The 15,959-nt window shown below is 37.7% G+C and overlaps 1 protein-coding gene across 11 annotated transcripts in view; it reads right to left on the minus strand.

Moving 5' to 3' along the window:
* Positions 1 to 919: 919 nt before the first annotated feature.
* Positions 920 to 15,959, minus strand: part of LOC139123146 (poly(U)-binding-splicing factor PUF60-like) — a 29,535-nt gene continuing 14,495 nt past the window's right edge. For all 11 annotated transcript variants that reach the window (XM_070689173.1, XM_070689174.1, XM_070689179.1 and 8 more), the window contains 8 exons: positions 11,836 to 11,963; positions 10,402 to 10,470; positions 9,907 to 10,009; positions 9,503 to 9,607; positions 8,072 to 8,246; positions 7,394 to 7,599; positions 3,998 to 4,187; positions 920 to 3,272 (listed from right to left, as the gene is read on the minus strand). In XM_070689173.1, the coding sequence (XP_070545274.1) occupies positions 3,163 to 3,272; positions 3,998 to 4,187; positions 7,394 to 7,599; positions 8,072 to 8,246; positions 9,503 to 9,607; positions 9,907 to 10,009; positions 10,402 to 10,470; positions 11,836 to 11,963 (1,086 nt within the window). In that variant the 3' untranslated portion in view covers positions 920 to 3,162. The remainder of the gene's footprint in view (positions 3,273 to 3,997; positions 4,188 to 7,393; positions 7,600 to 8,071; positions 8,247 to 9,502; positions 9,608 to 9,906; positions 10,010 to 10,401; positions 10,471 to 11,835; positions 11,964 to 15,959) is intronic.

Here is a 15,959-nt window from a genome sequence, read left to right on the forward strand (position 1 = left end):
TTTTTTCTCTGGCATCAAGCAATATTGAAAGTTGCAGGATATTGTTCAAAATGCAATGCATACAATAATTTTGGCCAACACCGAGAGACATTCAACTAATGAATATCATAAGACAAGTTGTTGGTTGACTGGCTGTCTCTAAGAAAATGCTTTCTGTTTTATCTAAAGTGTCTCATGGCCTGAGCACATGCTGGCTGTGGAAAGCAATTTTGTTTCAAGTTCATCTGCGCAAAACCAGCTTCAATGCAGCCAAACCAGGTTATACACGGACACTTCTATTTTGGCAAAAAAAATCAACATCCAAAAATTGATCAATACCGGAATGTCTATAAGGAATAAGGGGGCACCCACATTACCGTTACTAGGATGTAGCTAGCATTGAAGGATCACCTTAACCCCTGCTGCAGCCATTGTTATTGAACTGTTACTAGGATGTAGCTAGCACTGTAGAGCCACCTTAACCCTTGTCCTGCCAGATATAATCACTTCACAATCTGACAGGTCATATTACAGCAGTAAAAGAGGATATTGAGCCAAAATTATATGACTTGGCTTGGTAAGTTACAGCAGCTTGAGTCTGTAAAAATCATGTTTACAGTGTCTGTTTTCAGGAGCTTTCAAATGTTCAAATTTATTGTTAAAATGCACATACATAGCACATATAGGATAGGGCATGTTGTACTTTTGCTCGCTTTAACCAACTTGACCTGATGGTGAAATATGAACTTGGCAGGATAAAGCTTAAGGCACAAAAAGATAGATTAGAATACAAGTGTTACTAATTGACAACATCACATTGTAAAATCACTTTGAAATCATATTCTAACACTTGAGTTCATTTTTTAGACACAAATACTGGTGGGAATTTTTAAGAACACACATTTTAATAAAACAGACTACACAGAGTTGTTACCAACACTTGTTATACAAAAGTATGAGACTTGTACTTTACTTCTCTACCAACTGTCAAAACTAGGTGTCCTTGGTTTCATGGGTAAGAGAACCTCTATACAGATACAAAATTAAAATGCACATAAAATAACAATCTGGAAAGCAAGAAACTCACAATTAACTTTAATGTTGAAAATGAGTTGTATGACAGGACTTTTCATCTTAACCCTGCAATAGCTACTTGTTATAACACACCTCTTCAAAACACTTTGTCGTTATTTGTGAATTTAAGGTAACATGGTATGCATCATTTGTGATGATATATGCAACAAAGTAGTAGCTGGTCAAGTTTTCATCTGTAAACTGGCTAGCAGTTTAGACAACTATTGACAGAGTAATTTTGAAAGTTAGTTTAAACAATAATGGATAGAGTAAGTTTGAAAGGCCCATCTTTGCATGTTTACATGTCAAAGAGGATGGCGATGATGAGAGATAGTAAAGAAATTTCTAGATTTTTCAGAGAGCAAATTGGACAAGGTGTTATAAAACACATGGACTGGCATATTCAGGTAGCAGCATATGTTTGTTTACCCTTTGGCCTGAGAGTTGCACTAAACAATCTGTTTACTAATGTCTACAGCCTTATGAGACAGATTGTATGGATGCAACTCTATGACAACATATGCAATACCCTCATTGCAAGTCAATATGTGAATACTGTTGCAAGGTTGAAGACTCTTGGTTTTACAACAATAAAACTTGACTTTCCATACATCTGGAAACAGTTGAGTAATCAGGAAATGGAATTGGGGCAAACCTGTGTTATCAATGGTGATAGTGGACCTGTTTATAGGTTATGGGTGTGAACAGCATAGGGGTAACTGTCCTAGAACTGTACAAAGGCTTACCGACTGCAGATTGTCATTAATTAAAAAAAATATGGCCAGGCATCAGTATTTGTCTAAAGATCTGTATGAAAATGCACTTTTAAAGGAAGACAAATAATTTCAACAGATCATCTTGAAAAGCACTCCATGATTCATATCATTCTAATATTCCTAAATAGATTTGTATGCATTGTATAACTTCTCTACAACATGTTGAGATAATTTTCAACATCTTCTCTGGGATGTCTAGCCTGATAGCAAATCTATGCTTTGTGGGTACACAGTGATTCAGGTCTAAAGCATTGTTCAATAACACCCTCATAATGCCAGTAACATTTGGCTAGAAATCTTTATTAGCCAATATCAATTTACACTAGTTTTATTCAGTGTGCTTGCTACCACACAGAACAGTACTTGTAACCAAAAAAACATGGCTTCTGTTCTTAGTGGGTGGAAGAAATGTTACTGTAATTATCTGCAGAGCATTCGATGGTAAATGTTCATCACACAATCTATTTCTTGAAACACAACTGCATAAAAAGTACTTTCCAAAATAATAAGCCAGTATCTGTGACACAAATCAGTGTTGCCATCACATGGACACAGTGTTGCCATCACATGGACACAGTGTTGCCATCACATGGACACAGTGTTGCCATCACATGGACACAGTGAAAACAGATAAATGTTGGTAGTCTCATCTTACCGTACATGGAAAATCAGTCACTTTGAACAAACTTGAAAATGATCATAGATGATTAAGAATTTTAATAAGCAATATCTGTACATAAATGGCAAACACATATGTTGTTTCTATGAATGACAGTCTTACAATGACATCCTTGGGGAATTATATCAGTGAGAATATATTGTATCAGTAAGACCTGATACTATGATATTGATCAAAAAACGTTTTAAAACATTTCTACTGTAATACAGCCATTAAAAGATTTTCTTTTCAGTTGTGTTTTGAAGCACTATTCATTCTTCTTTTCACAATAATTACAATGTTCCCACTACTTTTTGTCAGGTTACAAAATCATGTGACAATATAAAGGAAAATAAATGACACATGAATCTAATAAGGTTGATCTGTCTATTTTTATCATATAGACAGCAAGGTGTGTATATGTATATTCTAAATAAAAGAGCCCATGCTGATGTAAATTTTGACAAATATGAAGAATACTTGCCCGATCTCTGATGTGAAAAAAACATTGCTTTCTTACAGAGCCCCCAATGATTTGTGAAGCAAGGAAACCCTATAGATTGCTTTCTCACAGAGCCCTCCAACAGCATCATGAAAGGGAACCCCTGGGATAATGTTGATTGGTAAAATCAACAGCGGGCCCAGTATTTTCAAGTCTTGCCTTAATTGTAAAGTTTACCCTGACAAATCACTTGAATCAAATTTCACTTGTTCATAAGTCTCTGCTTTCACCAGTCTTCCACCAAACCACCTTCCATTCAGTGAATCTATTGCTTTTTCTGCCTCTGTTGAAATTAGCATAGAAAAAGTAAAATAAGGTAAGTTGAATGAACACATATGTTATTAGTGTTATCCAACAAGTTACATAATTGTATCAATACTCAATGAATTTCAAGGGGCATACCCTCTGACAAGATACACATTTCTTTGTGTCTGAACCTATGTAAGCAGTGACTCTGGCACAGATATTCCGACTCAAATTTTCACAATTCTTATCTGCTGCTCTTTATGTGCGCTTGTTTTAAAATTTTTCTTCACAGAATTAAAACCCTTGGTGCAAAGTTTGAACAACTGTCTTAGTTTGAGGTTGATGTAAGTGCTACTTACACTTTTGTTTTCTATTGAATTTTTGATTGATTGAAAAATGTTATCAGGAATACCATTCTTCAGTACTTCATAGGTCTAAAGTTACACACAGTATAGGTCCACTTGATTAAATACACCTGCAGAGATTTTGTTATCTCTGGGATACCAATTTTGTCACAAAGTCTATGACATTTACAAACTCTAAACCTAACTTAACAATTTTACTTAATTTTTTCAAAAGACATAGCAAACAACCACACACCTTTTGAGGAAAGTCGGCAAGAAATTCACACTTTCATTGTAAGGTGTTGGTTATCTGTGTTGTGTCAGTCTTTATTGTGGGACAGTGTAACAAAGCTGTGAGAAGTACTGTACAATGGGCAGTTTTATTGAAAGTGTCAGGATTTCATAATGACAGACTTACCAGCTGGTAATGAGAATTCTACAAATAGTTTTACAATGACTTCAGCATCCTCTTCTTCACCTTGTTTTTCTTGATAGATGATAACTCTATTTACAGTGCCAAATCTTCCACATTCCTCTGTCACTTCACCCTCTAGCTCATCATCCAAATCATCAACAGTAACCATATTCCTTAAAACCATCACACGTGACTATCATCAAATTTAAAGGAAAGAAAACATGATAAGATTACAGTGAGTACATCAATAAATCATTAGAAACTTCATATTTTTTCCTGCATCTAAAAATCAAACTATTACCGGATTTTTCTGAGAGTACGCCCACTCGAAAAACCGCCATGGGCGGTTATTTGGGGGGGTGGGCCGTTATTAAGAATTTTAAATTTCACTCAACCTTTGTCTGCGGCATTTCAACTTGACTCCCCTTGAAAAAATTACCTACGCAAAGGTCAAAAAGTTTTATATAGCGTACAAAATAAAACAAGTTACACTTCTAAGATAATTACTTCGGCGATATATGTCCGTATCCCCCTATTTATGCTACTAAAATGCAGGTGGAATGATCCAGAAGAACGCAAAGTCAACGTTAGAGTTTGCCACACAATGCCGACAATGATTGACAGATGAAGCAGGAGCCAGGAATTTTCCATTCTGCACGATGGGGATCATGAAATAAATAAAATGACTATCATAAAAAATAACTCTGTTCATTATTTTTTTATTTAATGTACATCATTACTTTTCAGGTTTTTTCGCTTTGATACAAAAATCTGATGATTTTCTTCGCGTAAATTTGTTGCATTCACAAACGTAACAGTAGTAGTAATCCCTAGTAGAAATGGTATGATCCACAATTGTTTACGATTATTGACCTCTTTGCGTGCAACGAATGTGAAACACTGTATCTATTTTCACACGTTCGACTACTTTGATTAACTTGTCACACTTACAAACTAGGTCAACCTCAGAACACATGCACACGTCAAAATCTGATCGATGATTTTCTTCGCTTCAATTTGAATGCGTTCGACAAACCATGGAGGTAGTAGAGAAGGAGTCACAACTGAGATAATTACGTTTATTACTATTGTGCACCATTGGTTTAATCCCTTTTTGTCCATTGTTTAACACCCCTTTCCCGCCATCTGCGTTGCCGACGGTACCTTCGCAACCGAACCGAGTGAAATTAACCTGGGTTTGCTATGCGACTCAGTTTCTCCAGTGTCATAACGCATGCGCAAAGACTGTATTTGCGTAGCTTGGGTCAAGTGCGTCATGATAGTGTAAGAACCGACACGTTCCGTCCACGAAAAGTGAAGTTACAAGGAATTTAAGTTTTTCATTCTCAAAATCTTGGTAATTTTAACGTCGTTTTTTATATACTTTACATTCGATCGCAGGAACCTTTTCTTGTTAGAATGAAAGTTCTGATCACGAACTTTTCAATCATGTACTGAGTATGGTGCAGCGGACTGCAGCACTGCCGTGAGCGTGGGTTAAACTTGTAGCGTTTCCCGGGTGTTTAATGACACGACGCGACGCCAGCGACGCCATAGGCGACGCTGCGACGCTTTGTTTCAATGCATCGTACGTGTTGTTTTTATATCGCGACCATTCATTAAAGTCATGGACGTAGCAGTTAAAAGCTATGCTTTCTTATTTAACCTTATCATTAATGCCAGTACAACATGATAAAACACGGCAAGAACCAAGAACTGGATTTGGAAAAAGTTGGCGTGTTAACAATGCTGCTCTACGATGTATGGCATTTTTTTTGTAATCGCAAGCTATCATCAACTCAGTCTTCGCGCCTTTGCAGATACAAAACAAAGCTCCCTTCCTCAATTATCTGTTCCTCGACCTCTTTAACATCGTGTACATCAAAATCAGTGGAACGACTCGAACTTCCCGACGCTTGGACACGTGACGCCATGTTTGAAGATCTGTCAACTGCCGAGGGACGGCCGAAACACCCGAACAACCCCGAACGAACTTAATCTTGATAACTCCTTTATTTTTTAGTTAATTGGCGGTAAATTTTTACCGAATTACGGCCCTGGGCCGTTATTTAGCTACAGATGTGAAGCAGACAATGTAGCCATTTTCTCTTTAACGGCCCTGGGCGTACTTTCAGAAAAATCCGGTAGTATTGAAACTTTTCAAACGATGTGAAATAAAACAGGAAAAGACAAAAGAATCAAGTCAATCAAACTGTAGGGCAGATTCAAGATTGACAAATTTACTCTTCAAAGTGTGCCGACTTTGGGAAAGACTGTGTCATTGAAAAAAGCTTAAAACAAACCAATGAAGAGCTTGAAGTACAAACAGACAAATGGTGATTAAAATCAAGGAAAGCCATTTAAATTTACAGGAATAAGAAATAACAATTATGATGAACAAACAAAATACGTGAAAAAAATCTTAGTGCATTGTGAGTTTGCTATGAGTAAAACTTTGGTACATGGTGAGACTGCAGTGAGTAAAACTTTGGTACATGGTGAGACTGCAGTGAGTAAAACTTTGGTACATGGTGAGACTGCAGTGAGTAAAACTTTGGTACATGGTGAGACTGCAGTGAGTAAAACTTTGGTACATGATGAGACTGCAGTGAGTAAAACTTTGGTACATGATGAGACTGCAGTGAGTAAAACTTTGGTACATGGTGAGACTGCAGTGAGTAAAACTTTGGTACATGGTGAGACTGCAGTGAGTAAAACTTTGGTACATGATGAGACTGCAGTGAGTAAAACTTTGGTACATGGTGAGACTGCAGTGAGTAAAACTTTTGTACATGATGAGACTGCAGTGAGTAAAACTTTGGTACACTTGTGTGAGACTGCAGTGAGTAAAACTTTGGTACATGATGAGACTGCAGTGAGTAAAACTTTGGTACATGGTGAGACTGCAGTGAGTAAAACTTTTGGTACATGGTGAGACTGCAGTGAGTAAAACTTTGGTACATGGTGAGACTGCAGTGAGTAAAACTTTGGTACATGATGAGACTGCAGTGAGTAAACTTTGGTACATGATGAGACTGCAGTGAGTAAAACTTTGGTACATGATGAGACTGCAGTGAGTAAAACTTTGGTACATGATGAGACTGCAGTGAGTAAAACTTTGGTACATGATGAGACTGCAGTGAGTAAAACTTTGGTACATGGTGAGACTGCAGTGAGTAAAACTTTGGTACATGGTGAGACTGCAGTGAGTAAAACTTTGGTACATGGTGAGACTGCAGTGAGTAAAACTTTGGTACATGGTGAGACTGCAGTGAGTAAAACTTTGGTACATGGTGAGACTGCAGTGAGTAAAACTTTGGTACATGGTGAAAATGCAGACTAGTTCTGCTAGCGTAATGAAGAATTTAGTAACTTGAATTTCTTTTCTGCCACACTCACCTCTGTCTTTCGTAATAATTTCTGCATGACCATATGCCTGGCACTGCTACCAGAGATAGAAACATTTTCTTGTTCACTCAAAGTCTGAGGAAGTTCATTTTCTTTTTTCTCCTCTTCTTCTTCTTTTTTCAACTTTTCTTGAGCTGCTGCTGAGAGTAGAGATGTAGCAGCAGTTGCTGCAAGCAAACTCTTTGCTGGCGTCACTCCTGTAAAAAAACAATTTAAACACCATAAGAAAGAAGACACAACAATGCCAACATTCCTTGAAAGTAACCTGAAAGATGTCCGCCAAAGCAAACTGTATTTGCGCTGATAAATGTCTTGTGTACTGTATACCTAGTTTTGCATGCCTGACCTCAACCACGTATTTGCGTTTTGATTTGCACCACGAGCAAATGGTTTTTCACCATGGCATGGCATGTTATAGCAAGTTAATCTAGTAAAAGGGCCTTCAAATGTTCAATTCTTTGTTAAAATGCAACATATGGGACACATTAGGCCCAGCTGGTTTTATCCAATTTAACCTGATGGTGACCTATGAATTTGGCAGGATAAGGGTGAAGTCAGTATGGATTGTAGCCCTATCATAGATCACTTCCTATCTCAAAGAAACTATCCCTAATCATCAATGCGTGCTCATCAAACCATCAGTACAGGGTTGGAATACTAGATAGTTACCTGTAATAACACCAGGTGCACTTGCAGCTAGGACAGCCTGTGGTAGAAGTCCACTAGCTAGACTTGTTGTGACAGCAACACCTGGTAAAAGTCCAGATGATCCGAGACCTGCCACATTTACACCAGATGCTGCCATTCCCGTCTGTCCAAGGGTACCAGCCACTGCATCCAATGCCTGCCAAAGAGGTATCAAAGAGGTGACATATACGGTATGCTCACATCAGTGCATTCTGTATCAATTGATATATGGTTTAATTGAAGAAATTCATTACAAATGCAAATGAGCTAATAATCAGAACGTCGTACTCATCAAAGTTACAGTATAGTTGGACCTAATATGACCAATACACAGCAGTAGCAGAGGTGTGGTCAAAATCAATGCCTCAGTATTGCTATGTATAGCCTAATTACAGAAATTCCTTCAACATTATCAGTAATTAGCAAAGGTTTGGTCAAAATCAGCCCATTAAATATTAACATGTGGGTTACTTACAGAAATTCATCAGATATGCAAATGTACTAATGATCATCATGTCCCACTCATCAAACTTACATTATGGATGGGCTTAAGTATGATTAATGAAAAGCATAAGTTTAGTCAAAATCAATGCCTCAAGTATTGATATAAGGCCTGAGTACAGAAATTCTTCAGATCTTCAGCTTATAATCAGAGTGTTGTGCTTATCAAATTCACAACATAAGTAAAAGCAAGTATGATTAATGAATAGCAAATGTTTGGTCAAAATCAGCACAATCTGTATTGATATACGACCTAATTAGAGAAATTCATTAAATATCCAAATTAGCAAATAATCAATATTTCACACTTCTCAAATTTCTGCTAAACATGACTTATGTATGACCTACACACTTAAGAGGTCTGATGAATTCGGTGCATTGAATTTGACATATGGCCTGATGTAAAATAAGTTTTTAAATAAGCAAATGAGCTTCTACTATATCAGCCACACCAACCAAAGTTGTAAGATCCTAGAACAGTTTAAGTGCCTACACAGTTACATCGTTTGGTTTGGTCTTCACATGATTATGCTATTTATAAATTTGCATGACACTCTGATCATCGGTTTTCAATTTGTAATTGGCTTATGTAAATTTTAGTGCTTAAAATAAATATGGCTGCCTAGCAATCATATTGGATTTGATGCCAAAATAAAGCGACATGCACATGTATGCCAAATACGCTGTCCTTGTACTAAGTTAGAGACAGATCAGTCCAGTCTTGTCAGAGAAACATCTCTGAACACATGGACACATGAACAGATGTGCGCACAGACACACACCCGGTGGAGATTAAACACACTGACATATGCATAGTGCTTACATTGAAAACACAGACATACCTAGATCCTGGCTGTGGAGATTAAACACATTGACATATGCATAGTGCTTACATTGAAAATACAGACATACCTGGATCTTGGCTGTGGCAGCAGCTGCTGCAACTGCTGCAGCTGGAGGAAGTCCACTTGGTCCCAGTGGAATCTGAGGTTGATGTTCATTTGGCGGTGTTATTGCCTAAACAATAAAAACAAATAAATCAAAAACTCTCTTTCCTCTACCTGTGTACCTCAAATTCCTTGTAAAGAGGTCTTCAATCACCATTGATAACAATGGGTTTGAGCTAATCAATGGTTGTGAAAGGGGATAGAAATGTGACAGCAAGATGCATCCACGGGTATGAGTAAATTCAATATTTTAGAAATGTGTTGATCATCATAGAATGCAACAACAATGGAAACAGTACCGGATTGATATATACTTTCAAGTTCACAGGGTTAAAGCTGCCCTTTAATTGCAGAATCAACTTGACTTACCCTTCCCACTCTTAGGTACTGTCCTCCAAGGTCAAATAAATTCATTGATGCAATGGCATCTTGTGCTGACTGGTTGCTATCATACTCTAAAAATCCATATCCCCTGCAAAAATCGAAATAATTATGGTTACAAATCAAACCAAGTCATATCTGTTGCAATTGACCAAGATGATCATGATTATATATTTTATCTTATTTTCTAGAATTAGATCTTCATGTACTCAGTATCTATAACTCAACAATCTTTCAATTACTCCAAATGTTGACTAGTTAGCTCTTCTTCACACAGAAATTATATTCAGCTGTACCAAGCACATTCTTTGGTTATTTCATTTCAACAGTAACGCTTTAAATTCCTTTATACACCAGTTTGACAGCTATGGAGCAAGCAGGAGACACAAACTGCATCACACATTGTTGTGAACTCTGTAAAATATGTGCAGAATATCAAGCTGAGTAATTCTCACAGCACTTTCAGTGATCGTCAGTACTTACTTATGTTTTGTGGGTACAGTGTCAGCAACTAATGTACACATTTTAATGGTTCCAAATGCTTCAAACACACTGTAAAAGGAAAAAGAAATCAATATTGATTAGTGCTAGTACAAATGATACACATCTATAACTATGCAACTGCACAAAACTGTATTTTTCAAACACTCCATTATTATTAATTTAAGATCACATGGTATGTATTATTTTTGTGATGATACATGCAGGTAGCTAGTTACTGGTCAACAGTTTCAATATAGAACAAGGCAATAACGTGACACTGTAACATGTGATACTGATAATGTGTTTGTCTTGTTTTGATGAAGTGGAAATGAACCATTCCAAAGCCTCCACTACACTAAAACTACAATGACAGACCGTGCAAACGAAGAGACAAATATTCTCAGTCAACATGATGAAGTATTTCAAGCTATACTCCACTGCCTGGAACAGTTGGAAACAAAGGTTAATGCAGGCCCTGATGATGAATAGGTGTAAATCAAAGCTGCCGGTGTAGACTACAATTGCCTTATCAGCCATATTGCCTGGCAAAATCAGATGCAAGTCAGCCACAATCTGAGTTACAAGGTAATGCCATTCAGCATGCTCTGTGCACAACGCCTTAAGTATGGATTTTGATGTCACAAACCCTGAAATCAACCAACTTGCAGAGCGATGCGGTTAAAGCAAAAGTCAACTAGATTGCTTTGCCACCAACCACATGCTACCCAAACACACACAAAGGATTTGGATTTGATAGAGAAGTGTTGCCCACTCTTGACATTCCGTATCAAACTCCCAAATATCCTAAACAAACTGTCAAATATCCTTATCAAACTGTCAAATATCCTTATCAAACTGCCAAATATGCTGAGATAATTATCAAATTGTGTAATGAGCCACCCAGTAATAAAAGGACCTGCACCTCTTCACTTGCAGATGAAAACAAAGGTACTTGTGATGTTATGCTTCAACAAGTGTAAAGAACTCCTGGTCAAATCAAATTCTGAAACATGCACTGTGACCTTGTTTGCAGCTCTCAAGGGCATAACAAGCGTGTTCGCAGCCCTCCAGGGCACAGCAAGCATGTTTGCAGCCCTCCAGGGCACAGCAAGCATGTTTGCAGCCCTCCAGGGCACAGCAAGCATGTTCGCAGCCCTCCAGGGCACAGCAAGCATGTTTGCAGCCCTCCAGGGCACAAAAAGCATGTTTGCAGCCCTCCAGGGCACAACAAGCGTGTTCGCAGCCCTCCAGGGCACAACAAGCGTGTTTGCAGCCCTCCAGGGCACAGCAAGCATGTTCGCAGCTCTCCAGGGAACAACAAGAATGTTCAGTAGATTTCTATAATAGTATAAAATTTGCTTCAGCGTTATCTGGAACCGTTGAGTGCAAAGATTAAGTTGGAAAGATCTGACAATGCCTATTGGACGTATATACCTTTTAATATCTTCTTCTGAAAGATCTTGATGCACTGATGCTACAAATATTCTGTTATACTGTTTAGCTTCTTCCATAATCTGATCAATGATTGGCTGAGCTTGTGGCATGTTACTTGGACGACCAACCTATGATAAAAATTCAACAACATTTATTTGTTACAGTATTTTCTGTGGCGCATTTGAAATAGTCTTTCAATGAAATACTTTCACAGTAATAATTGAAGTCAATGTGCAGTGGGGCTCAAAAGGTTGCATCTAATTGGTAGATTGTAATTATTTCCAGCAACTCAAGGAGTCTGAAAGTAAGGCTATTGTGTAGCTGATAGGCTGTTTGGAAGTGATTCCATAATGAAATGATATTCAGCCAACCAGTCAGCTACAATCTTCCAAGATGCTGCATATTGCCAGATATAAAGCAGCTCTACATAGCTGGTGGGCTGACTAGTCCAATACTTTTCTAAATGAATTTCAAAGAATATCATTCTTTACACTGATCACAGTTAATTCTTGCACCGATGCTTTCCTCTGCTTGAACTATTATATTGATATGAAAAATAATTGCTCTAAAACTTGGTGTAGATGAAGAAGGGAAAGCTGTAACTTTTCAATATTTTTCCACTATTTTTGTGTTGCATCAGAGGTCGTAGGATTTTTTCAAGGGCGTATTTTTTGACACATCCAAGGAAAAAGTAAGATTCCTTTATCAATCAATATTTAAGAGAATGCTTGCAGATCAGATAACTGATTAAAACAAGTCATTGTAAATGACACAGTCCCCAACAGTAATTTAGATGATTTGATTGGATATTTAAGTCAAAATAATGTAGTACTTAGAATGTGAGACTGGTATGTCATAGCACCTTGATTAAATGAAAGTTGAAAAGAAATTGGTCTTGGCATATCTGAGTAATGGCTCAAGCCTGACAGGTGTTGAAATAAAATGGCTGCAAAGCGGCCATAATGATTCATCACATATAACAATTGTTGTGAAGCCATAAGTGCTCGTTCTAGGCTTTGTCCAGCCGGGACTGATGTCAGTTGTCCTCACTCTGACAGCAGTCTCCTGACCTTGGAAGCAGTGTGAATGGTTGTCACTATGATTAATGTTGTCTAGATCTAAAGTGATATTATTTCCTGAGAGCAAAATTCACTGTCAATGGGTCATTGTGAATAACATAGTCCCCATTTGGCTAATAAATTTGGAAACCATCTGTGGAATCATGGTGAAGTGAAATTCACTTGTGTAAAAACAACGTGACCTCTGTGTATGCCAACTATAAGTTCACAACAAGTTCTTTTTACTCTGCAAAACTTGATAAAACACCACTGTATTTAGCCTGCTAACACAGCGTCTACATGTGTAAAATGCATTGTTATAGTGTTCATTTGAATTCTACTAGTCAAGGTCAGAATTCACTTGTCAACAAAACAAGGCAGTCTATACAAGTACAAGCTGGGTTGACAAGCTGAACACAGAGTATCTCAACGTGCTTTGGGAAGTAGAAGAATAAGAATCTCTAGTTGATATCAAAGACAATCAAAGTGAGACTTGAGTGGACACCGTGGGTCATCAGTATGTATTAGGGAGATGGTGCAGTGGCAAAGAATGTGAAATTTTCAGAAGAGTTACCTTCAGATGTGCTTAGGAATACAATTCAGAATAACATTCAGACACTCACTATGTGAGATAATATTCTGTATATTCCAGAAGAGTCCTTTCAGAATGTGCTTTGGAATACAATTCAGAATAATATTCAGACACTCACTATGTGAGATAATATTCTGTATATTCTAGAAGTAACAAGTCATTGACAATGACATAGTCCCCACCTGTAATAGGAGTATTAGTCTTGATGGGGCAGGGAAATGAGGTCATTAAGAAGTATCACTGGAGTGTATATGTTCAGATCTATGGACACATAGGTCTATGTCATTGTTCCCATTTTTAAACAAGAGGCATGTCTAAGTTATGGTTCTAAATCGGGGAAAAAGATCAGACCTCTAGCTGTATTGGCCTGCCAAGAAATACATATGTGCATAATAAATGAGGTACAAGATGTGACATTTTAAGGTCTACTATCCTATCAAAATTGAAGCGTAAAGAACTTGTGGTTACTGAGTTATGCGTATATATGCATATTCAAGGTCAAAGGTCATCAAGGTCACGTGACATTTTGAAAAAAACAAGTCATCGTTGATGACACAGTCCCCACTTGTTAATGGGTACTTTGATTACATGTCCTCAGAGAGGATAGAGTCCTCTTCATTAATTAGGTCTGTGATAAAATACTTTGATACAGATAGCGCTCAATGGCCAAGAATGACCTACATACAAGAAAGACCTACATATGTATGACATAGGTTAATGTCCTTGTACCAACTTTGAATAAAATCGGTTGAGATATGCCTGAGTATTATGGCTCTGTACATGAAAAAATCGTAACAAAATGGCCGCACGGCAGCCATATTGGATCGTATCACATAACAAATTGACATGCATATGTATGACAGTAGTCAATCTCCTTGTACCAACTTTGAATAAATTCGCTTGATACATGTCTGAGTATTATGGCTCTGTACATGAAAAAATTGTAATAAAATGGCTGCCTAGCGGCCATATTGGATCGTATCACATAACAAATAAACGTACATATGTATGACATAGGACAATGTCCTTGTACCAACTTGGAATAAAATCGGTTGAGATATGCCCGAGTTTTGGCTCTATACATGAAAAATTGTAAGAAAATGACCGCCTGGCGGCCATATTGGATTCGTATCACAAAACAAATCGACGTGTATATCTATGACATTGGTCAATGTCCTTGTACCAACTTTGAATAAAATTGGTTGAAACATGTCTGAGTTTTGGCTCTATACATGAAAAAATTGTAAGAAAATGACCGCCTGGCCGCCATATTGGATCGTATCACAAAACAAATCGTCGTGTATATCTATGACATTGGTCAATGTCCTTGTACCAACTTTGAATAAAATTGGTTGAAACATGTCTGAGTTATGGCTCTGTACATGAAAAAATTGTAATAAAATGGCTGCCAGGCGGCCATATTGGATAGTATCACAAAACAAATAGACTTGCATATCTATGACATTGGTCAATGTCCTTGTACCAACTTTGAATAAAATTGGTTGAAACATGTCTGAGTTTTGGCTCTATACATAAAAAATTGTAAGAAAATGACCGCCTGCGGCCATATTGGATCGTATCACAAAACAAATCGTCGTGTATATCTATGACATTGGTCAATGTCCTTGTACCAACTTTGAATAAAATTGGTTGAAACATGTCTGAGTTATGGCTCTGTACATGAAAAAATTGTAATAAAATGGCTGCCAGGCGGCCATATTGGATAGTATCACAAAACAAATTGACTTGCATATCTATGACATTGGTCAATGTCCTTGTACCAACTTTGAATAAAATTGGTTGAAACATGTCTGAGTTATGGCTCTGTACATGAAAAAATTGTAATAAAATGGCCGCCTGGCGGCCATATTGGATTGTGTCACAAAACAAATCAACGTGCATATCTATGACATTGGTAAATGTCCTTGTACCAACTTTGAATAAAATCGGTTGAAACATGTCTGAGTTATGGCTCTGTACATGAAAAATTGTAATAAAATGGCCGCCTGGCGGCCATATTGGATCGTATCACAAAACAAATCGACATGCACATCTATGACATTGGTCAATGTCCTTGTACCAACTTTGAATAAAATCGGTTGAAACATGTCTGAGTTATGGCTCTGTACATGAAAATATCATAATAAAATGGCCGCCTGGCGGCCATATTGGATCGTATCACAAAACAAATCGACGTGCATCTGTATGACATATGAAGTAATCCTTGTACCAAGTTTGAATGAAATCGCTCCTTGCATCTCTGAGATATCTGCGTGAACGGACGGACGCACGGACGCACGGACGGACGGACGCACGGACGCACGCACGACATGACCAAACCTATAAGTCCCCCCGGACGGTGTCCGTGGGGACTAAAAAACCACTGTATTGCTAATTAATCCATATATGCCAAAATTCAGACCTCTAGCTCTATTGGCTTGCCCACATTATATATGGGCATAATTAACGAGGTA

The sequence above is a fragment of the Ptychodera flava genome, chromosome 22 (genome assembly GCF_041260155.1).
Source record: "Ptychodera flava strain L36383 chromosome 22, AS_Pfla_20210202, whole genome shotgun sequence".
NCBI lineage: Eukaryota > Metazoa > Hemichordata > Enteropneusta > Ptychoderidae > Ptychodera > Ptychodera flava.